Source organism: Tamandua tetradactyla, chromosome 25 (assembly GCF_023851605.1).
Source record: "Tamandua tetradactyla isolate mTamTet1 chromosome 25, mTamTet1.pri, whole genome shotgun sequence".
Lineage (NCBI taxonomy): Eukaryota > Metazoa > Chordata > Mammalia > Pilosa > Myrmecophagidae > Tamandua > Tamandua tetradactyla.
In genome coordinates this window covers 28,305,487-28,330,462 of record NC_135351.1, presented here as the reverse complement: position 1 = coordinate 28,330,462, position 24,976 = coordinate 28,305,487, and the positions used below count along the sequence as shown (strand labels likewise).

Here is a 24,976-nt window from a genome sequence, read left to right as displayed (position 1 = left end):
TAGTTCCATCCCCCTATCCCATATTATTGATAGCCCCTTCTAACATGAAAAAGTTAGAATGGACATAGCCCAAATATCCCTAAACAGTGGGAGAAAGGTCAACGTAATGGTGGAGTTATATAGAGAAGATAGGGTTTAATAAATAAGTATGACTACTGAATCATTACATTGATATTTCTTTTAGTCTCCAGTATCTTAGGGTGGCTAGAAGTCAAAACCTAAAATTGTGGAATTGTAACCCGTACCAAACTCTGAAATCTATTCTACAACTAATTGTTGTGATGTGCGTTGAAATTCATTGCTTTTTTGTATATATGTTATTTTTCACAAAAAAGAAAAAAAAAGGTCGATGGTGATATTCTCAGACCAGGTAATTTCAAATGCCTTATCTTCATGTTGACTTATTCTGTCTTCTGTCTTCTCAAATTTTCTGCTGAAACCCTGTAGTGGATTTTTTTTAACTTTGCATTTATTTTTATTTTTTCTTTTTAATTAATTTTTTAAAAAATATAACAACAAACAAAAACATTCTTAACATATCATTCCATTCTACATATATAGTCAGTAATTCACAATATCATCACAGAGTTGCATATTCATCATCATGATCATTTCTTAGAACATTTGCATCAATTCAGAAAAAGAAATAAAAAGATAACAGATAAAAATTCATACATACCATACCCCTTAGCCCTCCCTTTCATTGATCACTAGCATTTCCATCTTCTAAATTTACTTTAACATTTGTTCCCCCTATTATTTATTTTTATTCCATATGTTTTACTCATCTGTCAATAAGGTAGATAAAAGGAACATCAGACACAAGGTTTTCACAATCACATAGTCACTTTATGAAAGCTATATCATTATACAATCATCTTCAAGAAACATGGCTACTGGAACACAGCTCTACATTTTCAGTCTCTTCCCGCCAGCCTCTCCTTTACACCTTGACTAACAAGGTGGTATCTATTTAATGCATAACACTAACCTCCAGGATAACCTCTTGACTCTGTTTGGAATCTCTTAGCCATTGACACTTTATTTTGTCTCATTTTACTTTTCCCCCCTTTTGGTTGAGAAGGTTTTCTCAATCCCTTGATGCTGAGTCTCAGCTCATTCTAGGATTTCTGTCCCATGTTGCCAGGAAGGTCCACACCCCTGGGAGTCATGTCCCACATAGACAGGAGGAGAGCGGTGAGTTTGCTTCTTGTGTTGGCTGGAGAGAGAGGCCATATCTGAGCAACAAAAGAGGGTCTCTTTTGTTGCCTCTTAGGCCTAATTTTAAGTAGGCTTTGACCTATCCTTTGTGGGGTTAAGTTTCATACGAACAAACCCCAAGATTGGGAACTCAGCCTATTGCTTTGGTTGTCCCCACTGTTTGTGAGAATATCAAGAATTCTCGACTTGGGGAAGTTGAATTTTCCCCCTTTCTCCAAGGGGACTTTGCATATACTTTTTTACTCACTGTTCAAATCACTCTGGGATTTATTGGGGCATCACTCTGAACAAACTTACAAAATCTTATGCCCTATTCAAGGTTCCATGTACTTATAGTGTTCAATTAAGCTGACCACACAAGTTATATTAGGAACTGCACTAGCCAAAATATAAATTTTGTACCAAATAAACATCTTTTTGCTTTAGTCTCACACCTTAGTTGAAATTTTAAAATATTAATTACCATCTATTTTCAACACCCTGCAGTAATGACATTCCTTTGTTCTTCCTCAGGCAAAAACATTTTTAAATTTGTACATTTAGTCAATCTCATTATACACTCTAGGCATTCCTAGATTATACCATCTCAATCTTTATCATCCATCTTTCTTTCTGATTTCATTTGTGCCCCCAGCCCTCCTCCCTCTATCATTCTTACATTCAGCTTCATTCAGCATTCTACGATAATTCTATTACAGTTATATAGTAGTACACTATCCATTTCTGAGTTTTTACAATCAGTTCTGTTGCACAGTCCGTATCCCTTCAGCTCCAATTACCCAATATCTTACCCTATTTCTGTCTCCTGATGCTCTTTGTTACAAATGAAATTCTCCAAGTTTATTCGCTAATGTCAGTTTATATCAGTGAGATCATACAGTATTTGCCCTTTTGTTTCTGGCTAATCTCACTCAGCATAATGTCCTTGGGTCCATCCATGTTGTTACATACTTCATAACTTTATTCTGTCTTACAGCAGCATAATAATTCCATCATATGTATATACAGTTTGTTTAGCCACTCATCTGTTGATGGACATTTTGGCTGTTTCCATCTCTTCGCAATTGTAAACAATGCTGCTATAAACATTGGTGTGCAAATGTCTGTTTGTGTCCTTGCCTTCATGTCCTCTGAGTAGATACCTAGCAATTGTATTGCCAGGTCGTATGGCAATTCTATACTTAGCTTCCTGAGGAACCACCAAACTGCCTTCCACAGTGGTTGCACCATTTGACATTCCCACCAATGGTGGATAAGTATGCCTCTTTCTCCACATCCTCTCCAGCACTTGTCATTTTCTGTTTTGTTGATAATGGCCATTCTGGTGGGTGTGAGATGATATCTCATTGTGGTTTTGATTTGCATTTCCTAAATAGCCAGGGAAGTGGAGCATCTTTTCATGTGCCTTTTGGCCATTTGTATTTCCTCTTCTGAGACGGGTCTGTTCAAATATTTTGCCCATTTTGCAATTGGGCTGTCTGTCTTTTTGTTGTTGAGTTAAACAATCTGTATATCCAGATACTAGACCTTTATCTGATATATCGTTTCCAAATATTGTCTCCCATTGTTAAGGCTGTCTTTTTACTTTATTAATGAAGTTCTTTGATGCACAAAAGTGTTTAATTTTGAGGAGTTCCCATTTCTTTCTTTCTTTCTTCAATGCTCGTGCTTTGGGTGTAAGGTCTAGGAAACCACCTCCTATTATAAGATTTATAAGATATTTCCCTACATTTTCTTCTAACAGTTTTATGGTCTTAGATCTAATGTTTAGGTCTTTGATCCAATTTGAGTTAATTTTTGTATAGTGTTAATTAGTATATAGTTTCACTCTTTTGCATATGAATATCCAGTTCTCTAGGCAGCATTTATTGAAGAGACTATTCTGTCCCAGGTGAGCTGGCTTGACTGCCTTATCAAAGATCAATTGTCCATAGATGAGAGGATCTATATCTGAACACTCTATTTGATTCCATTGGTCAGTATATCTATCTTTATGCCAGTGCCATGCTGTTTTGACCACTGTAGCTTCATAATATGCCTTAAAGTCAGGTAACGTGAGACCTCCGACTTCATTTTTCTTTCTCAGGATACTTTGAGCTATTTGGGGCACTCTGCCCGTTCAGATAAATTTGGCTATTGGTTTTTCTATTTCTGAAAAGTAAGTTTTTGGGATTTTAATTGGTATTACATTGAATCTGTAAATCAATTTAGGTAGAATTGACATCTTAACTATATTTAGTCTTCCAATCCATGAACACGGTATGCCCTTCCATCTATTTAGGTCTTCTATGATTTCTTTTAACAATTTCTTATAGTTTTCTTTGTATAGGTCTTTTGTCTCTTTAGTTAAATTTATTCCTCAATATTTTATTCTTTTGGTTGCAATTGTAAATGGAATTTTTTTCTTGAGTTTCTCCTCAGATTGTTCATTACTAGTGTATAGAAACACTACAGATTTTTGAATGTTAATCTTGCAACCTGCCACTTTGCCGTACTCATTTATTAGTTCTAGTAGTTTTGCTGTGGATTTTTCAGGGTTTTCGACATATAGTATCATATCATCTGCAAACAGTGAGTTTTACTTCTTCCTTTCCAATTCTGATGCCTTGTATTTCTTTTTCTTGTCTAATTGCTCTGACTAGAACTTCCAACACAATGTTGAATAACAGTGGTGATAGTGGACATCCTTGTCTTGTTTCTGATCTTAGGGGGAAAGTTTTCAGTTTTTCCCCATTGAGGATGATGTTAGCTGTGGGTTTTTTATATATTCCCTTTATCATGTTGAGGAAGTTCCCTTCTATTCCTATCCTTTGAAGTTTTTTCAGCAGGAAAGGATGTTGAATTTTGTTAAATGTCTTTTCTGCATCAATCGAGATGATCATGTGGTTTTTTTGCTTTGATTTGTTGATATGGTGCCTTATATTAATTGATTTTCTTATGCTGAAACATCCTTGTATACCTGGGATGGATCCTACTGGTTATGGTGTATAATCCTTTTAATGTGCTGCTGGATTTGATTTGCTAGAATTTTGTTGAAGATTTTTGCATCTATATTCATTAGAGAGATTGGCCTGTAGTTCTCTTTTTCTGTAATATCTTTGTCTAGCTTTGATATGAGGGTCATGTTGGCTTCGTAGAATGAATTAGGTAGCTTTCCCTCTTCTTCAATTTTTTTGAAGAGTTTGAGCAGGATTGGTACTAATTCTTTCTGGAATGTTTGGCAGAATTCACATGTGAAGCCATCTGGTCCTGGACTTTTCTTTTTGGGGAGCTTCTTAATGACTGATTCAATTTCTTTACTTATGATTGGTTTGTTGAGGTCATCTATTTCTTCTTGAGTCAATGTTGGTTGTTCATGCCTTCCTAGAAAATTGTCCAAATCATCTACATTGTTGAATTTATTAGTATAAAGTCATTTATACTATCCTCTCATTACTTCCTTTATTTCTGTGGGGTCAGTAGTTATGTCTCCTCTTCCATTTCTGATTTTATTTAATGCATCCTCTCTCTTCTTCTTTTTGTCAACATCAATAAGGGGCCATCAATCTTATTGATTTTCTCATAGAACCAACTTCTGGTTTTGTTGATTTTCTCAATTGTTTTCATGTTCTAAATTTCACTTATTTCTGCTCTAATCTTCATTATCTTTCCTTTTGCTTGCTTTGGGGTTAATTTGCTGCCCTTTCTCTAGTTCTTCTAAGTGGACAATTAATTCCTCAACTTTTGCCCTTTCTTCTTTTTTGATATAAGCATTTAGGGCAATAAATTTCCCTCTTAGCACTGCCTTTGCTGAATTCCATAAATTTTGAAATGTTGTGTTTTCATTTTCATTTGCCTCGAGATATTTACTGATTTCTCTTGTAATTTCTTCCTTGACCCACTGGTTGTTTAAGAGTGTGTTGTTGAGCCCCACATATTTCTGAATTATCTGGCGCGTTGCCTATTATTGATTTCCAACTTCATTCCTTTATCATCTGAAAAATGTTTTGTATGATTTCAATCTTTTAAAATTTATTGAGACTTGCTTTGTGACCCACCATATGGTCTATCTTTGAGAATGATCCATGAGCACTTGAGAAAAAGGTGTATCCTGCTGTTGTGGGGTGTAATGTCCTATAAATGTCTGTTAAGTCTAGCTCATTTAGTGTAATATTTAAATTCTCTGTTTCTCTATTGATCCTCTGTCTAGATGTTCTGTCCATTGATGAGAGTGGGAACTGAAGTCTCCAATTATTATGGCAGATGTGTCTTTTTCTCTTTTCAGTGTTTGTCTCATGTATTTTGGAGCATTCTGGCTTGGTGCATAAATATTTATGATTGTTATGTCTTCTTGTTGAATTGTCCCTTTTATTAATACATAATGTCCTTTTAACTGTTTTACATTTGAAGTCTAATTTGTTGGATATTAGTATAGCTACTCCTGCTCTTTTTTGATTGTTATTTGCATGAAATATCTTTTCCCAACCTTTCGCTTTCAACCTTTGTTTATCCTTGTGTCTAAGGTGTGTTTCCTGTAGACAGCATGTAGATGGGTCCTGTTTTTTAATCCATTCTGCCAGTCTATGTCTTTTTATTGGGGAGTTTAATCCATTAACATTTAGTGCTATGACTGCACGGGTAGTACTTTCTTCTACCATTTTGCCTTTTGAATTTTATATGGTATATCTAATTTTTCTTCTCTTTACCTTTACTGATAGTCTTCATTTCTACACTCTTCTCCACACCTCTCTCTCTTGTCTTTTCATATCTGCCTCTAATACTCCCTTTAATATTTCTTGCAGAGCCGGTCTCTTGGTCACAAATTCTCTCAGTGATTTTTTGTCTGAAAATGTTTTAATTTCTCCCTCATTTTTGAAGGACAGTTTTGCTGGATATAGAATTCTTGGTTGGCAGTTTTTCTTTTTTAGTAATTTAAATATATCATCCCACTGCCTTCTTGCCTTCATGGTTTCTGCTGAGAAATCTGCACATAGTCTTATTGGGCTTTCCTTGTATGTGATGGATTGCTTTCCTCTTGCTGCTTTCAAGATTCTCTTTCTCTTTGACAGCTGACATTCTGATTAGTAAGTGTTTTGGAGTACATCTATTTGGATCTGTTCTGTTTGGGGTATGCTGCACTTCTTGGATATGTAATTTTAAGTCTTTCATAAGAGTTGGGAAATTTTCACTGATAATTTCCTCCATTAGATTTTCTCTTCCTTTTCCCTTCTCTTCTCCTTCTGGGACACCCAGAGCACTTATATTCATATGCTTCATGCTGTCATTCAATTCCCTGAGTCCCTGCTCATATTTTCCATTCTTTTCCCTATATTTTCTTTTTCTTGTCGGATTTCAGATGTTCCATCCTCCAGTTCACTAATCCTATCTTCTGCCTCTTGAAATCTGACATTTTAGGTTTCCATTGTTTTTTTTTTCATCTCTTCTACTGTGCCTTTCATCCCCATAAATTCTATGATTTGTATTTTCAGATTTTCAATTTCTTCTTTTTATTCATTCCTTGCCTTCTTTATATCCTCCCTCAATTCATTGATTTGATTTTTGATGAGGTTTTCCATGTCTGTTTGAACATTCTGAATTAATTGTTTCAACTCTTGTATTTCATTTTGAATTATTGGTTTGTTCCTTTGATTGGGCCATATTTTCAATTTTCCTAGTGTGATTCTTTATTTTTTACTGGTGTCTAGGCATTGAATTACCTTAATTATTTTATTCTGGAGGTTGTTTTCACTTCTTTTACCTAGGATTTTCTTTGCTGGATGACTTTGGTGTCTATCTGTTCTTTGACATTCAGTTCAGCATATTCTGGGCCACTAGCTCAGGTTTTGTTTAACAGAGCAGAAATTTTCAGTTCTTGTTTTCTTGTTTCTTGCCCTGCCTGTATGGTACCTTCCTCCCCCCACCCTTAGGAGGGTCTACTTAGGTATTATAGACCCCAGCCAGATTTTCCCAGACCAAACTGGCCTCCTGTCAGGAGGAAAAGTGACCTGCATCAGTTTTCCCTGAGGTTGTGACCCAGTAGGTTGAAAGTCTTTCTGTGAAGTCTCTGGACTCTGTGTCTTTCCTGTCCTGCCCAGTATGTGGCACTTTTCTGACTGTGGGTCCCACCAGCTAAGGTGATATGGTAACTTTAACTTCAGCAGACTCTCCTTACTGGTGGAGACAGAGAGAGGTTGTAGGCTGGCTTTAATTGCTTCAATTTTCCAGACCCTGGGGTCTGAATTCTTTGAGGGAGGGATTCCACCTTAGCTGGGTCCCACCCCTCTCCTGGGGTAGGCACAGGATTCAGACAAGCTCTAAAACAAGCTTGTTTCTGCCTATGCCTGGTGCAGTTGCAGCCTGAGAAGCCCTGCCACTGTATCCAAAGGTAGTCAAGCTGTAGAAACACAGTCACAAAAAAAGAGAGAAAAATCCTTCTCAGAGCAGGAACCCCATGTCTTGGGTTTGTCAATCAAGAGCATAAGTTAGTATGTTGCTTTGTGTACCTTCAGTTTCTATGTGCCCCCTCCTTTCCTTCAGGGCCCAGACCCTTTCAAGTATTATGTGCTATCCAATCAAAAAAACACCTCTGTTTCTCTTTTCTTTTTCTATAAGCCCTGCCCTCTTGGTGCTGGGGCAAAAATCAGCAACCTCTGCTTCGACTCGAGGTTCAGCTGAGTTGGGGGCCTAGTTTTAGTAATCAGAATTTGTGCATTAATTCCACAATTGGAGCTTAGTTGCACTCAGCCACTGCTACTGGTAAAGTCTCTTTCCTTTCCCTTTGGGGAGCAGCCTGTGGGGGAGAGGCGCTGGATGCCGTGGCTTGGGAACTCACAGATCTGGGGGGGCTCACAGCCGGTCCAGCTGATCCTGACTGGGGTATGCTGTGTGTCCGGTCACTGACATGGCCCCAGCAGTTGTTCTGTAGTGTTCCTGTCTATTTAGTAGCTGTTCTGGAGGACAAACTGAATCCCACACCTTGCTGAGCCACCATCTTGGTACAGCCCCCCTCTAGTAGATTTTTAATTTCAGCTATTGTACTTTTCAGCTCCAGAGTTTCTATTTGGTTCTATCTTATAATTTCAACCTCTTTATTGATATTCCCTATTTGTTCAGACATCATTCTCCTGTTTTCCTTTTGTTCTTTGCCTATGATTTTCATCAGCTATTGAGCATAGTTAAGATGGTTAATTAAAAAAAATTGTTTAATGTGTTCATTGTGTGGGCTTCCTCAGGCAGAGTGTCTATTCAATTTTTTTTCCTATGGATGTCATACTTTCTTGTTTCTGTGCATGATTTGTAAAGTTTTTTTGAGCACTGGACATTTTGAATATTGTTATGTAGTAACTGTGGAAATCAGATTCTCCTTGATCCCCAGGGATAGCTGTTGTTGTTTGTTGAGGGCTACAGTTGTCCATTTGCATAGTGACTTTTTCAAAATATTTTTGAAAAAATTATAGTCCTTGTCACGTATAGTCAATAAAACTTCTGTGCTGTTATTTCTGTGGTCAGTTGGTGATCTGACAGAGATTTCCCTGAATGCCTGGATCTAATAAGAAAAGAAATGAAGAGAAGAGAAGGGAAAAAAGGAAATAAACAAAGAAAAGGTGTTCTCTCTCTTTAAATCCTTCAGCCCAAGGGGGCTGGAACAATAGCTAGCCTTTGTGCCTATTCCTCAGTGGATAACCTGCAGACCAAAACATACAAACCCAATATTTTAGGACAAGAACCTGCAAGCTGCACCAGAAACATGTGCCGATATGCTCATGACTGCCTCCACAAGACTGGAGCTTGGGGTATGGTAGCTGCTACACAAAATGTCAAAATTCACCAAACTTTACCAGCCTCTTTCTTCATGAAACACTTCCCTGGATGCTGCAAGTGTTCAACTAATTGCAGAGTTCTGAAATAGTTGATTCTGGCAGTTCTTGCATGCTCATAGTTGTTTCAGCAGAGGGACTGATTCCTGGAGCTTTCTACTCTGCCCTCTCACCTGTTGTCACTTAGCTGTGCAATTTTGCATCAAATTAGTAATGAATAAAAGAGTTCCTGTTGCTCCAAATCCTTCCCATCATTTGGTAGTATCTCTTATTTTTAGCCATCCTAATAGGTGTTTGTTGAATCCCATTGTTTTAATTTGCCATTTCCTAATGACAAATGATGCTGAGCAAATCTTCTTATGCATCTTTTCCATTTGCATATCTTCTTTGCTTAATATTTACTTTTTATTTCTCTTTAATTGATACAAAACTCTCCTAAGTTGCTTTTTATTTCCTAAGTTGCTTTTAAATACTTTTATATGCTGTTAATTTATTCTTTTTCTTCATGATCTGTGAAATTTGTAAGTATTTTTTCATGATTTCTCTACATAGTAATTCTCAAACTCAGCATTGCATATCACAGGGAACAATAGGCAAATTTGCCCTCTTTGAAACATGAAGTACACATTCTATTCTTGTGACAGCATTTCTTCATTCACCATGTTAATGACAGGCACTGTAGGTTTTGCCCTCTATAGAGTTTATATTCTTGTGAACAGTATAAACTGAACATCTTCTTATTTTAAAACAAAGCAAAAATAATCTAGTTAAGAAATTATAGGTAGCAAAATGCACTTATGGACCAACAATTCTGAATGAGTTATCAGCTTTTTTACCTTATCCCTTTTCCTTAGAGTTTAACTCTTTGGATTTCTGACTTAATGAGGGTCCATCTTTACTTAGGTTCCTTTCCTTGTTTTGGCCCAAAGCTTACTTCACAATCCTACTACTTCTTCTCTCTTAGATGTGACCTTAGAAGCCCTGACCACTGGGAAGAGATTCTTAGGGCTTGTGATGACATCAGAGCATAAATGCCATCTTTACTCCAGAGACTTTTACCCCTCTATTTTTTTTTTAGATGTCTATCTTTTGAATTTACATAAGTTTCCAAAACATCACTCTATGCTATAGGCCCTCGAAACAAACAAACCAATAATTTTTTTTTACTATATTCTCCTGTGCTCTCTAGTGAATTAAAAATTTTAAATTTAGTTATTAGACACATGTTATGGTTCTTAATAATCTCCAGAAGACCTGAATGAAGAATCATTAATTCAGGAGAGTTACTATGAATTTCTTTCAGAGCTGACCTATAATTATCTCCTAGTTTAGATGATAACTAAGTAAGAGAAAACAGCAGAGCTGGAATCAGGGTGAGGCTAGTGAGACACTTGCCATGGGTGCAAAATTTAAGAGGATGCCAAGAAGCACAATAATCAAGATATTATTTTAATGCAGTAATAAAAAAGCTATATTAATGCAAAAACTCCATGATAAAATACCAAATTTTAAATAAATACATGGTGCTACAGAGCTGCACTGAGCTGCCAAGCCTGAGGCAAAAGTAAATATGCACCCTTATATGTTTGTTTTTATGAGTTTTTAAAACTTTTTATTTTGAAATAACTTCAAACTTATAGGAAAGATACAAAAATAATACAAATCCCATAGAGAACTCCAACATATCCTGCCCCCCAAATACTCAGATCTACCAATTCTAACATTTCATGTATTTTTTTAACCTTTTTAGTTGTATAGTATAATATATATATACAAAGCAAGCAAATAAAAAAGCAATAGTTTTCAAAGCACTCTTCAACATGTGGTTACAGGACAGATCCCAAAGTTTGTCATGGGCTACCATATGATCCTCTCAGAGTTTTCCTTATAGCTGCTCTAGAATGTAGAGGCTAGAAGGCTTAAATACTTTTTATCATTACAATTGCCTTTTTTTTCCTTTTTTTGTGAACAATAACATATGTACAAAAAAACTATAAATTTCAAAGCACAGCACCACAATTCGTTTTAGAACATATTTCAGACTTTGACATGGGTTACAATTTCACAATTTTAGGTTTTTATGTCTAGCTGCTCTAAAATACTGGAGACTGAAAGATGTATCAATTCAATGATTCAACATTCATATTCATTTGTTAAGTCCCATCTTTTGTGTATAATTCCACCATCACCTTTGATCTTTCCATATCTCTCTTTGGGGTTGTTTGGGCTATGGCAATTCTAAATTTTTTATATTGGAAGGGTCTGTCACTAATATGGGGTAGGGAGATGGAACTATCTGATGTTCTGGAGAGGCAGGGCTAGGTTTCAGGACGTATCTGGACCAGCGACCCATCTGGAGGTTGGAGGTTACTGGAGTGCCTGGAAACCCTTGTGGAATCTTATATATTTCCCTAGGTGTTCTTTAGGATTGGCTGGAATGGTCCCGGTTGGGGGTTGGCAAGTTATGATAGGTTGCAAGGTCTACCTGAAGCTTGTGTGAGCGCAACCTCCAGAGTAGCCTCTCGACTCTATTTGAACTCTCTCTGCTACTGATACTTTATTAATTACACTTCTTTTCCCCCTTTTGGTCAGGATGTAATTGTTGATCCCATGGTGCCAGGTCTGGACTCCCTGGGAGTCATCTCCCACGTCGCCAAGAGACTTTCACCCCTGGATGTCATGTCCCACGTAGCAGGGAGGGCAATGACTTCATTTCATGTATTTTTAATGGTTAATTTTCTTTTAGCAGTTCATTGGTTTAATTTTATTTTAAAAAGAAAATCACAAAAACAATCAAAGAGGACAAGGTAAACAATAACACCCAGGGAGGAAATAGCCAGGGCATCAATCTGACAAGTCCCACCCATTTGGTCCTGATCTCTAATAATCATTAGGTTTGCCGACAATCTGCTAAGAGAAAGCACACTTTCTGCAATAAATGTTCCTTGTTTTGTTCCTCAACAACAACTTAAAACAAAACAAAACTTCAAGCATCTGTTTGCATATAGACAAAGAACATGGCAGATGGGCTGAGCAAATGGGCAGAGGCTTATTGTGCTGTGCTGTCTGTGGGAAAGGTACGGATAAAAGGTCCAGGGCATATTTTTCCGGGAATGGTTAATTTTTTAATTAGAGAAGTTGTAAGTTTTCAGAAAAAACATGCAAAGAATACAGAGTACCCATGTACCACCCTATTATTAACACATTGCATTAGTGTAGTACATTTATTACAATTCATTAAAGAACATTTTTATAACTGTTTTGTTAACTATAATCTGTTGTTTATAATTTGATTCACTGTTTTGAACAGTTCTGGTTTTTTTTTAATTTTATTCTAGTAACATATATACAATCTAAAATTTCCCCTTTTAGCCACATTCAAATATATAATTCAGAGCTGTTAATTACATCCACAATATTGTGCTATCATCACTACCATCCACTACAAAACTTTTCCATCAACACAAAAAGAACTCTGTACAATTTAAGCATCCCTACCCCCATTCAGGCCCCTGAGACCTACATTCTAGTTTATGACTCTACGAATTTGCTTATTCTAATTATTTCATATCAGTGAGATCATTTAATATTTGCCCTTTTTCTGTCAGGTGATTTGAAAAATTGAAATGTTGTTTTATTAAAAATCATCACCTTATTTAAACTAGGATTATTATAATTTTATTTTCCTTGTTTGAATGGAAGCAAACACATTATTATTTTTAGAAATCTACTTTTGAGAAAAATTAACAAGTAAAAAAATAAACAAAGGACATATACATAGGGACACACATTTTTCCTTGGCCTGAGTCTCCAATATGACTTTGCACAGAGCAGGAAAAAAAGAGCTGTAGTTAGTTCAGCCCCATAGTTATAGTTAGTTCATCCTCCTTTATATGATATGTGGAATGGTTTGTATCCTAACACAGAACTTTTGCTACGTGACTCAGTCACATAAAATAAAATATTTACAAAGTTTCCCTTTTACATTTTAAACTAAATTCCAGGAATTATCTCAGTGCTTAGTTGGGGTTGGGGTCATATCTTATGTACTCATAAACACAAAGCTAAAAACTGTATGAGGCTTATAAAACATTCCTGTCAAATACCTTGTAAATGTACTTTTGGAAATATTTCAAGTCTATTGTGAACAGAAATACCAGGAACATAGGACAAAAATGATAATCTTCTTTCAGGAAATGAGTCTTATTATAGAGCTATGTCTTTATTGGTTAAAACAGGAAGTAGCTTCTTTCTTATTTACTACTGCAGTTATGATTTTTTTTCAATTAATTTTCTTTCCTGTTTAAGAAACTTGCAGTACTTCTAAAAATGAAAGTGAAATGTCACAAGCAGGTTGGACTCAATACATTTTAAGTTAAAACTATGAGGAGAATTGTAACCACTTTTGGTTTGTAATAAAACGTAAAAAAAAAAAAAAAATCACCCTTATATTATACCATAGCCATATAAAAAAGAATTTGGATATGGCAAAATTTATTTTCCATTAGGATTCAGTTTCATCATAGAGACAGCTGTTTAGAAATTAGGGTTTAAGAAATGATAACATCTGTAGTTTCCCTGTGAAAATATGACAGATCACATGCTTCATTTGCTGCTGGAGCTTTTTAAAGTTACTCAAATTTAGTGCAGTGGGAGGGGTACTTCCTTAAGCAGTTAGCTAATAAAGATATCTTGCAACAGGCAGTCTGCAGTGGGGAGAGAGAATCAGAGAAGAAAGCCACAGGCTGCTTTAAAAAACTGCCCACATGTAAGTAAGGAAACAGGGCAGTCTTCCTCATACTATGTTGTAATTTTCTGTAGAGTAGGAGTGCATATTGAGAATGGATAGACTCTACTGGAGGTGAGGACTGGTGGGGAGGGGTAGCTAGAAACGCTTAACCCAGGAAGGGGTTGATTGAGTTATATTTTGTTCTTAGGGGTTTATGGTGTCAGGTGAAAAAAGAACCGTGTTTCCGGCAGGGACCCAGGTGCAAAGGCAAGGAGGTCTGAGAGAGCATAGTGGGGTCTTAAAACTGAATGTAGTGATGAGTTTCTAAAAAAGATGTGGTAGGAGGAGGAAACAAACATCAACCAAAATCGTCAGAGCTGGGGCACACATCCTCTCTCTGAGCAGATACCACTTTGGTAGAGCTGAGGAGCCACAAAAGCTGAAAAAGCAACCACTGTGCTTTGGAAATACCCTGGGAGAGGGGTGAGAAGACCATGGGCAGGTAAGTGAGAGGGCCATTAGTACTCAAGGAAAGTGGGACCCTCAATAAGGTAAGGGAGAAAGGGAGCCATCAGTTATCACCATGCCTGGGTCCTTGGAGGGAGAGGCTTAAAAAAAGTACCGGAATGAATATCTCTTGAAACCTAACATTATTAATCTTTCCTTTCAAAATATCTGCCTTTAATAGCACTGAACAAACAACCGAGATCCTGTTGTGTCTGTCACCTGTTGAAGTTGCCAATCTCAAGGAAGGAACCAATTTCTTTCGTAATAAGAGCACTGGCAAAGACTATATCTTATACAAGAACAAGAGCCACCTGAGAGCATGCAAGAACATGTGCAAACACCAAGGAGGCCTGTTCATAAAGGATATAGAAGATTTCGAAGGAAGGTACCAAGAATTCTTTGCTTTCTCACTGGTGACCCTTCTTGCAACTGGGACTTGGCAGGAAATGAGCTCGTTCAGAAAATTTAAATGAAGCTAATCAATGAATGTTCTTCCCCTGGCAGTTTTCACAATTGTACATTTAGGCTATCTTTCTGATCTTAAGTTTCATGACATTTACTTAATTTTCCCTTCTTTCTTACTTCAAATTAAGGCCTAGCTTGATAAACAATAAAACTTCCAGGTACTTCTGTCTGTGAGGGAGTGTTTGCAGGTGCGTGGGGAGGGTAGGAATTTATTGGGGTTTGTGAGCAAGGACCCAAGCCTTTTCTCAGTTTCCTTTCCCCCTTCTCAAAAGTGTGTGTGGGGGAAGAGAGACACTTCTCCAGACCCTGGCAGGGAGCAGATGGTATTTGACTGGCAGGCTAGTTGTGGTTAAAAAACAAAAATGGCAGATCCCCAACTGTTTCTGCTTTAAGCAGTGACTCTTCCTATCATTTTTTTTATGAGTTAGTGCTGGTATCTCCCCTCCCCCTGTGTCCTTTTGTCAACAGATAACACCTGCCCATAAATCTCCTCCCCCAGTGCTGCTGAGTGCAGAAACAATGCCAGAATGGGATTGTTTGCTTTAGGTGTTAGGATTTTTTTTCTTCCACTGTGGTGTCAATTACATGTCCCAATTTTCTCATGTGATTTTTGGGCAGTTTAGTATTAGTTTACTCAGAGGGAGCTGGGTAATAGTTCAAGAGTCCCCTGTTGTCACACTAGAAAAGCCTAGAACATTCTCACTCTGCATATAGATTTGCATATATCTAGATAGTTAATTTGAGGGCTAAGCTCCACATATAATTCAATTTTTAAATGTTGGCCACTATGACACCTGTAGCTTCCTTGACACCTCAGATAGGGTTGCCAGGTTTAGAAAATAAAATACAGGACACCCAACTAAATTTGAATTTCAGATAAATGATGATGTGGGTGTATATGTCCCAAATATTGTATGGGATGCACCTTTAGCTGACGACCCTAAGAGAATCTCTAGGTAATTTGCTGGAAACCTTATCTTGATTCCCTTCCATCCTCTCAATGGATTCAAGTCAGGGAAGCCTTTGACATGGGAGCATAACTGGTAAACTTCTGCCCCCACCCAAAGATGTTCAGGTTTTCTCTTCTAAATATTGCAATTTTGAGACTCTGGTTTTCTTCTTTAGAAAGAAAGAAGTATCCCCTGAGCCAGCCACTTACAGAGGGTATAAAGCTTAGTCACTGGAGTATGACCTCCTGTCTTAGACTGCCTGGTGTAGAAACCTGACTACCACTTACCAGCTCAGTAAACTTGGGCAAGTTTCTTAACCTTTCTAGGTCTCAGTCTTTTCATCTATAAAATGGGGATGATACTATTACCTACTTAGTAGACTTGTTGAGAGGATTAAATGATTTCAAACACATAACGTACCTAAAAGAATGCCTTGCATGAGGTCAGCATCCAAAAAATGTTACTTTGATTATGATGATGCCACAATCTTCTTTGTAGCTTAGGTGCAGATAGGTTACTTATAGGAACTCAGATTGTTCTTGGTTCTCGCTTACTCATTTTAACCTAGCGTTGTTTTACCACAGACTGGCCTTCTTATCCATATTCCAAAGACTTGGTGGTAAGTGATCTGTTTCAACTTATTCAGATGGATTTTTGAGTATTAGCTATTGAGTTTTCCTTTCATGCATTTTGTATTCAAGCAACCAATTTAGATTCATCACAAAATAATAAGTCTAATCAAGACTAATTTTTACTTCTATCATTCCATAAACTTAAGTACAATTTTTCATACAGGTCTGTTAAATGCACAAAGCACAACTGGAAGTTAGATGTGAGTACCATGATGTATATCAATCCTCCAGGAAGCTTCTGTCAAGATGAGCTGGGTAAATATCATCAATATTGATAAGTGCATTCTGCTAATATTGTTATTAGGGTCCTTCCTAACTTTTTCCACCTTACTTGAAGCTTTGGATATACTGTGTTTTCAAGCTGTGCTCATAATGTCTTTTAAAATAATTAACACTGAAAATTATAAATAATTTCTCAAAAAGAGTTTTCCATTCATTCATTCACTCATTTGGCAAACATTTATTGAGATCTTACCATATGTAAACATTGTGCTGAGAGTTATTAAGAAATGCAGACATGGATAAGATAGAGTCCTTCACTTACGTGTGATTACAGCTAAATAGTGCTGGCTAAGACAATTTGGTGAACATCTAAGATCAAGTATGATATGAAGGGTTTCGTAAGATACATACAGTGCCCCACAGAACAATGGTTCTGTGTTTTATCTGTGAAGACACACAAGATAAATATGTTCATGTGAATGATCCTGTCAACATTTATAATGAAACTTTGCAGTTTGGGTTGGGAAGTAAAGTCTTAGGGAAATAATATTATTTACTAATAGCTCTGTCTAGCATAGAAAAGAGGCTAGAGTTTACATCTGACTCTCGGTATGCTGGCTCCACTTTTACTCCTTACTCCTGCCTACTCAAAAAAGCCTGAAGAAATAGAAGTAAGAAGGGTTTGGTCATGGGGACAAACTTGTCTGTGTTCTAATTTATTAAAATAGTATTCTATCAGTAGAAGACGTCTATTGTGACAGTCTTTAAAACTGACAAACAAAAGCAATAATAAAAATAGATTTGAAGGATCACCGACGTCTTCATGCCAAGGATGGCATTTGTTTTGGGTCTTGAAAGCGGGGCAGGATTTCAACAGGTGGAAAACGGCATTTCAGATAGGGGAAACAGTTTGGGCAACTTGACCATGTTCTGGGCCCAGTGCGTAGTTTGGTGAGCTGGAGTATATGGCATGTGTCTCCAAGTAACATACTATAAGACTGCAAAGGTACCTTGCAAAGAGGGCCTTGAATACTAGTGTAAGAATTAAGACCAAATTCAATACTTTATTAAGCGTGTGCCAGGCATGGTAATAGATATTCTATGTAGATTATTTCATTCTACCCTCATCGTGATCTTACAATGCGGCAATGGGGATTCAGGAATGGGCAGTCATTTTCATACCACCACAATTCTCACCCACCTGGCTGTGTGCCTATACAGTCTTCCTTCCCTCCTGTTGCAAGAGATGAACTGTCCCTGGTCCCAAGGCCAGCCCTGCCCCCCCATGCACTTAATCCCATTTCCTTGCACTTACTCAAGGACTTCATTTGAGCAACTATCCCTCTTTCTTGTGTCATCAATTTTGCCCTTGCCTACTATCTGTACACTCACAAACACACACACACACACACACACACAAATGCTGTAATGTTCATAAAGCCCTGACTAGATCCGAAATATCCCTTAAGTTATAGTACCATTTCTCTACTTCTTGAAGCAGTTTTCTATACCCATGTCTCTGTTCCTTCACCTCCCATTTTCTCTCCGTCCCTCTAGTAGAATTCCTCTCCACTACAACATCTTTTGTCAAGATCATCAGTGATCTCCACGGTACTAAATTCAGTTACTTTTCCATTGTCATCTTACTCAGACTCTTACCAGCATACAGCATAGTGGTCCACTCTTTTCTTCCTGAAGTTCTTTTTCTTCTGGCTTCTGGGAAGCCATGCTCTCTGTTTTAATTCCCCATTTGCTACCATTACAAATTACCACAAATTTAGCAGCTTAACACAATGTAAATGTATTATGTTACAGTTTTATGGATCAGAAGTCCAATACAGGTCTCACTGGCTAAAATCAAGGTGCCACCAGGGTTGCATTCCTTCTGGAGGCCTCAGGGAGAATGTGTTTTCCTGCCTTTTCCAGCCTCTGGCGGCCACTACATTCCTTTCCCCATCTTCAAAGCCAGCAACATTGTATCTTTCTGTGCAATGCTTCCATAGTCAAATCTCCTTCTGACTTTCTGCTATGTCCTTCTTCTACTTTTAAAGACCTGTAGGCCAACCTCAATAATCCAGGATCATCTCTTTATTTTAAAGTAACTTGACAAGCAACCTTAATTTCATCTACAAACTTAATCCCCCTTTGCCATATAACCTAACATAGCCACAGATTCTGGGATTAGGATATGGACATCTTTGGGGACCAGTGTTCTGTCTACCACTGTCCTAATTTTTATTCCTATCACACTAACTGCTTCTTCTCAGTGTCCTTTGCTTGACTCCTGAAAGTTGGAATGCCCTTGGACTTGATCCTAAGCTATCTATGCTCTTTCCCTAAGTGATTAAATCCAATCCCACAGCTTTAAACCCCATCTTCACTAAGATGACTCTAAAATTTTACCTTCAGCTTTGATCTCATCTCCAAATTCCACACTCTGATATCCAGCTGCCCTACTCAAGATAGCAAAGAGGATTTCAAACAATAATTGCAAGCATACAGCTAAAACAGAACTCTTAATGCCGACTCGCACTTCATCTTAAAATTTGTCCCTCTTCCAGCCTTCCCCATATCAGAAAATAGCACCACATCACCACATCCACTCAATGGAAAAAGCCCCAAACCTGGGAATCATCCTTGAGTCTTCTCCTTCCTTAACCCCCCACATCCAAACCATTAATAAATCCTGTTACATTTATGCCAAAATGCATTCTGAATCCATTCATATCTCTCCATCTTCACTGCCTCCATCTAAGTACTCAAAGACTGGCCTCTCTGCTTCTTATGTGCAGGCTTTCTGTAGTCCATTCTGCTTACAGTACCCAGTCTGATCTTTAAAAAATCCAAATCAGTTCATATCATATTCATTTTTCACCAAAAACCCTCCAATGGCTTCTTATCATATGTAAAAAGTGTCTATCTTTTGACTCCTCAATTCCACATTAAAGGCCATATACTAAGGAAATAATCACTGTGAAAAAGATGTATTAGAATGTTTACAGTAATACTATTTATAAAAGAGGAAAAATGGAAACAACTTAAATATTGGAAATAATTCTGGTATATCCCTAAATGATACTACGGAAGAGACTATAATGATAAAAGAGAATATTCCCTATATATAAAGAAAAAGAAAAACCAGTTGTAAAATTATATGCAGCAATATCCTATTAGGAAAAAATATATATGCATAACATGGGCCATCTAGGGGCAGCCTTTCCAGTGGCTCATAGCCTTCAGCAGTGGTAAAGGTACTGAAATGAGGGCTTCCTGGACTGTCCCTCCAGACTGTGGGCTTTGTTTATACCACCTTTGTGTTTCTTTCAGACTCAAATTATCCTGAGTAAGGTATGTGGTATAGAATATTAGGGCCACTCTCACCATAATGCCTTGGTGAGACCAACTCCAAGTGATTTTTTTTTTTAGCTTTTTAAAATAGTATAATATAACATATATATAAAACAAAGAAAGAAAATAGCAGTAGTTTTCAAAGTACTCTTCAACAAGTAGTTACAGGACAGATCCGAGTTTGTCATGGGCTACCATGCCATCATCTCAGATTTTTCCTTCTAGCTGCTCTAGAACATAGGAGACTAGGAGGAATAAAATTTTTTTTTTATCATCACAGTTGACTTTTTTTATGAAAAATATCAATATACAAAAAAGCAATAAATTTCAAAGTTCAGCACAACCATTAGTTGTAGAACAGATTTCAGTGTTTGGTATGGGTTACACAAGTTTAGGTTTTTACTTCTAGCTGTTCTGGAGATTAAAAGAAATACCAGTTTAGGGCGGGCAGTGGTGGCACAGTGGCAGAGTTCTCGCCTGCCATGCTGGAAACCCGGGTTCAATTCCTGGTGCCTGCCCATGCCACCCCCCCCAAAAAAAAAATCAATTTAATGATTTACCAATCATATTCATATGTTAAACCCTACCTTCTCTGTATAACTCCACCATCATCTTTGATCTTTCTATCCCACTCTTTAGGGGTATTTGGGCTATGGCTATTCTAACTTTTTCATGTTGGAAGAGGCTGCCAATAATATGGGTAGGTACATGGAACTAGTTGATGTTCTGGAAAGGCTGGGCCCTCTAGGCTTTAGAACTTATCTAGTCCAGGGACCCATCTGGAGGTTGTAGGTTTCTGGAAAGTTACCCTAGTGCATGAAACCTTTGAAGAATCTTATATATTGCCCTAAGTGTTCTTTAGAATTGGCTGGAATGGTTTTGATTGGGGTTTGGCAAGTTATGATAGATAGCAATGTTTAACTGAAGCTTGCAGAAGACTGACCTCCAGAGTAGCCTCTTGACTCTCTTTGAACTCTCTCAGCCATTGATACTTTATTAGTTACACTTCTTTCCCTCCTTTTGGTCAGGAAGGCATTGTTGATCCCACAGTGCCAGGGCCAGATTCAGCCCTGGAAGTCATCTCCCACACCACCAGGGAGACTTTCACCCCTGAATGTCATATCCTATATGGCAGAAGAGGGGGAGTAGGGGGGATTGGGGGGGTTGGGGCAATGATTTCACTTACAGAGTTTGGCTTAGAGAGAGTGGGGCCATATCTGAGCAACAAAAGAGGTCTTCCAGAAGTAACTCTTAGGCATACCTATAGGTAGGCTAAGCTTCTCTGCTATCTACATAAGCTTCACAAGAGTAAACCTCAAGATCAAGGGCTTGGCCTATTGATTTGGGTGTCCCTAATCATCAGGGGATTCTCTGATAGTAAAGTTTTTTGTTTTTTGTTTAAAATTTATTTTGTATTATCAAATCAAAACAACATACAAACATGAACATTCTTAACATACAAACATTCCATTATGGTGTACAATCAATGGCTCATAATATCATCACACAGTAGTATATCCATCACCATAATCACTTCTTAGATCATTTGTGATGGTAAAGTTTAATAGTTCCATATTTCTTCACCCATCCCTCAAGGGACTTTGCCAATACTTTTTGATTCCAAGTGATGTTTTTAAGAGTTTGCCTTGCATTGGTATTCTCCCACTTCCTCAAGAGCAGAGGTGACATTTATTGAGGTGACTATCCTTGGCCATTCATCCCAGAGGAAATAGAATGCTACTCTGGAGAGAGGTACATATTGCTTAGACTACAGTTCAGCCTCTCCCTCTTCCCTGCCTCTCAAAGAGACACCTGCACCCCTAGCACCTTTTTCTGGCAAGCCCCACCTCAAGGCTTTTGACTTAGCCCAGAAATCCTACAAACTCCCTTGTTACCAGGAACCGGTTACGTGTGCTGTACAAATATTGCTAAATTTATTTGGCATAAAACTGATGAGAAAAAAGTTTGAACATAAACACAGTTAGTTTGACTAAGTAAAAGGAAAATAGATGATCAACCTAATGAATATGTAGCTCATAAATCTACAGCTGCTTAGAGGCTCTTAGGAAAATGCCTAAATCTTTGGTACAAAATCTATAGAGAGACATAATAGCAAAATGGTTATGAGTGAAGGTAATGGGACAGCCAGGGTTCAGATCACTCACTTATGTGACTTTGGGCAATTTGTTCCATCTCTCTGTGTCTTAGTTTTAGAGGGGACCCTGTGAGTCTTGGGTTCTTGCCTATCATGGCAAGAATGACTCATCACACTGGTTTGGTAGCAAAGGAAAGTTTTTAACAGCCAGCTGAGAGAGGGGCTCTCACAGTCTCAAACAGCCTTCCCAAAATAGAGAAATCTGGGTTTTAATTATCAAAGGAAGGTAAAGACAAGGATGTTTGGGATATTGGCATATGGTGATTAGTTAGTAAATATCTAAATTAGCACTTGTAGGTTAATTATTGCCATTGGCGCTTTAAGATATTCAAATTGGGCCTTGCAAACTAGCTACTTCTGCTACTTGGCCCTTTATATTGATAGGTGGGGACTGTGACGTTGTAGGAACTGACAATGGACAGATTCTTACTTTCTTTTTGTATCCTGTGTTTCTTTTTCCTGTTATTCCTGCTCACTTAAATTCCATTTGCAGGGTATTTTATGTTCCAGGGTTGCTTTAAGTTCAGAGTCCCTCTTTCAGTGCATGCACAGCAAACTGGATTGGACTACTTTTTAGATAAGGTAGGCTCTGTGGTCTTATCTAAGCAGTTTGGGAATAGGAAGGGGCCCTTGGCTTGGTTTTTTATCTTAGCATCCCAGGAGTGGGAGGGAACAGAAGGGAGTCCTTGGCTTGGGTAAGCCTGGGGCTTCAGGCCTGAACTTTTATCAGTTTCCTCAAATGTCCTTTGATTTTTCTCCAAATCTTTAGGGATATCTGGGTTATGCCCATTCTAACTTTTTTCATGTTCAAAAGGGGTGTCGACAATATGGGACAGGGTTGTGGAACTGGTTAATGTTCTTGGAGAGACTGGCACCTCTGGGTTTCAGGACTTTTCTGGCCTAGGAATCATCTGAAGGTTTTAAGTTTCTGAAAAGCAAACTTAGTACCTGAAACTTTTGTAGGATCTAGAGCCATGGGTGTTCTTTAAGGAATCATGTTGGTTGGGGTTTGGCAAACCATGGCAATCAATAGCTAGCTGAAACCTGTATAAGAGTAGTCTTCAGAAAAGCCTCTCAACTTTATTTGAACTCTCTTTGCTACTGATACTTTATTTCAGCACTCGTGCCCATCTTATTATAGCCATCCTGGTTTGGAAGGTCTTTTAGTTTGCCAAGTCTGCCAGAATGCAACACACCACAGATGGATTGAATTTTCATAGAGGGGAATTTATTTAGTTAAAAACTTACAATTCTTCAGAGGAAAGGCTGCAAACTTTCATCTGACATTCTCTCTTACACGGGAAGGCACAGGGTGATCTCTGCTGGCCTTCTCTCCTGGCTTTTGAGTTTCCACAGCTTTCCCCAGGGCCATTCTTTTCTATATCTCCAAAGGTCTGGGCCAAGCTTAGAGTGCTGAGATGAGGAATGCTGAGCTGCATGGGCTGTGCTGCATCGAGCTCTCTCATTTAAGCATCTACCCAATTAAACATCACTCATTGCAGAAGGCACTCTCTTTGGCTGACCACAGATACAATCAGTGATAGATGAGTTTCACATGCCAATGGCTCCTGCCCAAAGCAACAAAACTAGGCACCTTCACCTGGCCAAGTTGACACCTGAACTCAACTACCACAGAAGGCTAGAAGTCCAAAATCAAGATGGTGGCAAGGTCATGCTTTCCATGGAGTCAGTAGTGCTCTGGTGATGGCATTATGTGAGGATCTCTCTTTGTGTATGCTCTTCTGATCTCCCCTGACTTCTGAATTCTTCATGTGGCTTTCTCTAACACACCATATCTGGTTTTCCTCTTTTTATAAGGCCTCCAGTCATATGGATTAAGACCCTAATTGATTCAATTTGACCACATCTTTAACTAATAAAATTATGCAAAGGTCCTGTTTACAAATAGAAACATGGATTAATATTTGAACATGTTTTTTGTGGGAGACACAATTCAATCCCCAACACTTTGGGTTTTGTTCTTTTTTTCTAGTATCCTAAGTTGGAAGGTTATGCTTTTGATTTGAGATCATCCTTTTTTTAATATAGGCATGTACAGATTTGAATTTCCTTCTAAGCACTGCTTTAGCTGTACTCTACAAGTATTGGTATGTCGTGTTTTCATTTTCATTCATCTCAAAGTATTTTTAATTTCCTTTGTAATGTATTCTTTTACCCGTTTCTTATTTAGAAGTGTATTGTTGAATTTCTACATATTTTTGAAATTTCTTTCTCTTCCTGATTTCTAATTTCATTTCCTTGTATAGGAGAACAGACTTCATATGATGTGGATCTTTTATACTTATTGAAAATTGTTTTATGGTTTATAGTGTGTACTAAAGAATGTTCTATATGCACTTGGGAACAACTCTTCTGTGTTTGAGTGGAGTGGTATATAGAGATCTGTTAAGTCCAGTTGGTTTATGGTGCTATTCAAGTTTTCTATTTCCTTGTTGATCTTCTCCCTAGTTGTACTATTCTAGATTCTTCTTTTTAGGAATACTTTTACAAATAGTTGTAATTATTCTAGATAAATTAGTTTATTCTTTTTTCTAAATTGTTTAATGTTATGGCAGATATTATTCATTTAATTGTAATATTTTATATATACATATATTTTAAGATATGTTTACATTAAGTATTAACTTATATAATTTCCTTAGCCACTTCCCTGTTGTTGGAATTTAGACTGTTCATAGTTTTATTTTTTTGCCATTAAAATAGAACTGTAGTGTCTTTGTCCATAAACGCTTCTCTGTATTTGGAGTTGTTTTAAGATAGTTGAATACTGGTTAAGGGTATGACTAATTAAAGCTTTTATTCCTGTGTAATACCTCATACATTTAAGCCTAAAGGTGGACTTCACTTGGATTAATAGCCTAAATGCAAAATATAGGATTATTAAAGTAAAAGAAAAAATTTGGGAACATATCTTTGTGACCTAGACAAGA

At 37.5% G+C, this 24,976-nt stretch overlaps 1 protein-coding gene across 5 annotated transcripts in view; it reads left to right on the top strand.

The window, feature by feature from the left end:
- The window catches only part of LOC143669186 (cytidine monophosphate-N-acetylneuraminic acid hydroxylase), an 84,856-nt gene that overhangs the window by 13,475 nt on the left and 46,405 nt on the right, over positions 1-24,976 (top strand). For 2 of the 5 annotated variants that reach the window (XM_077143801.1, XM_077143798.1), the window contains exons 1-3: positions 13,783-13,878; positions 14,435-14,638; positions 16,464-16,555. In XM_077143801.1, coding sequence (XP_076999916.1) covers positions 13,859-13,878; positions 14,435-14,638; positions 16,464-16,555 — 316 coding nt within the window. In that variant the 5' untranslated portion in view covers positions 13,783-13,858. Of the gene's footprint in view, positions 1-13,678; positions 13,879-13,901; positions 14,249-14,434; positions 14,639-16,463; positions 16,556-24,976 lie in introns of those variants that run through there. The other 3 variants (XM_077143802.1, XM_077143800.1, XM_077143799.1) reach the window with 3 other exon arrangements.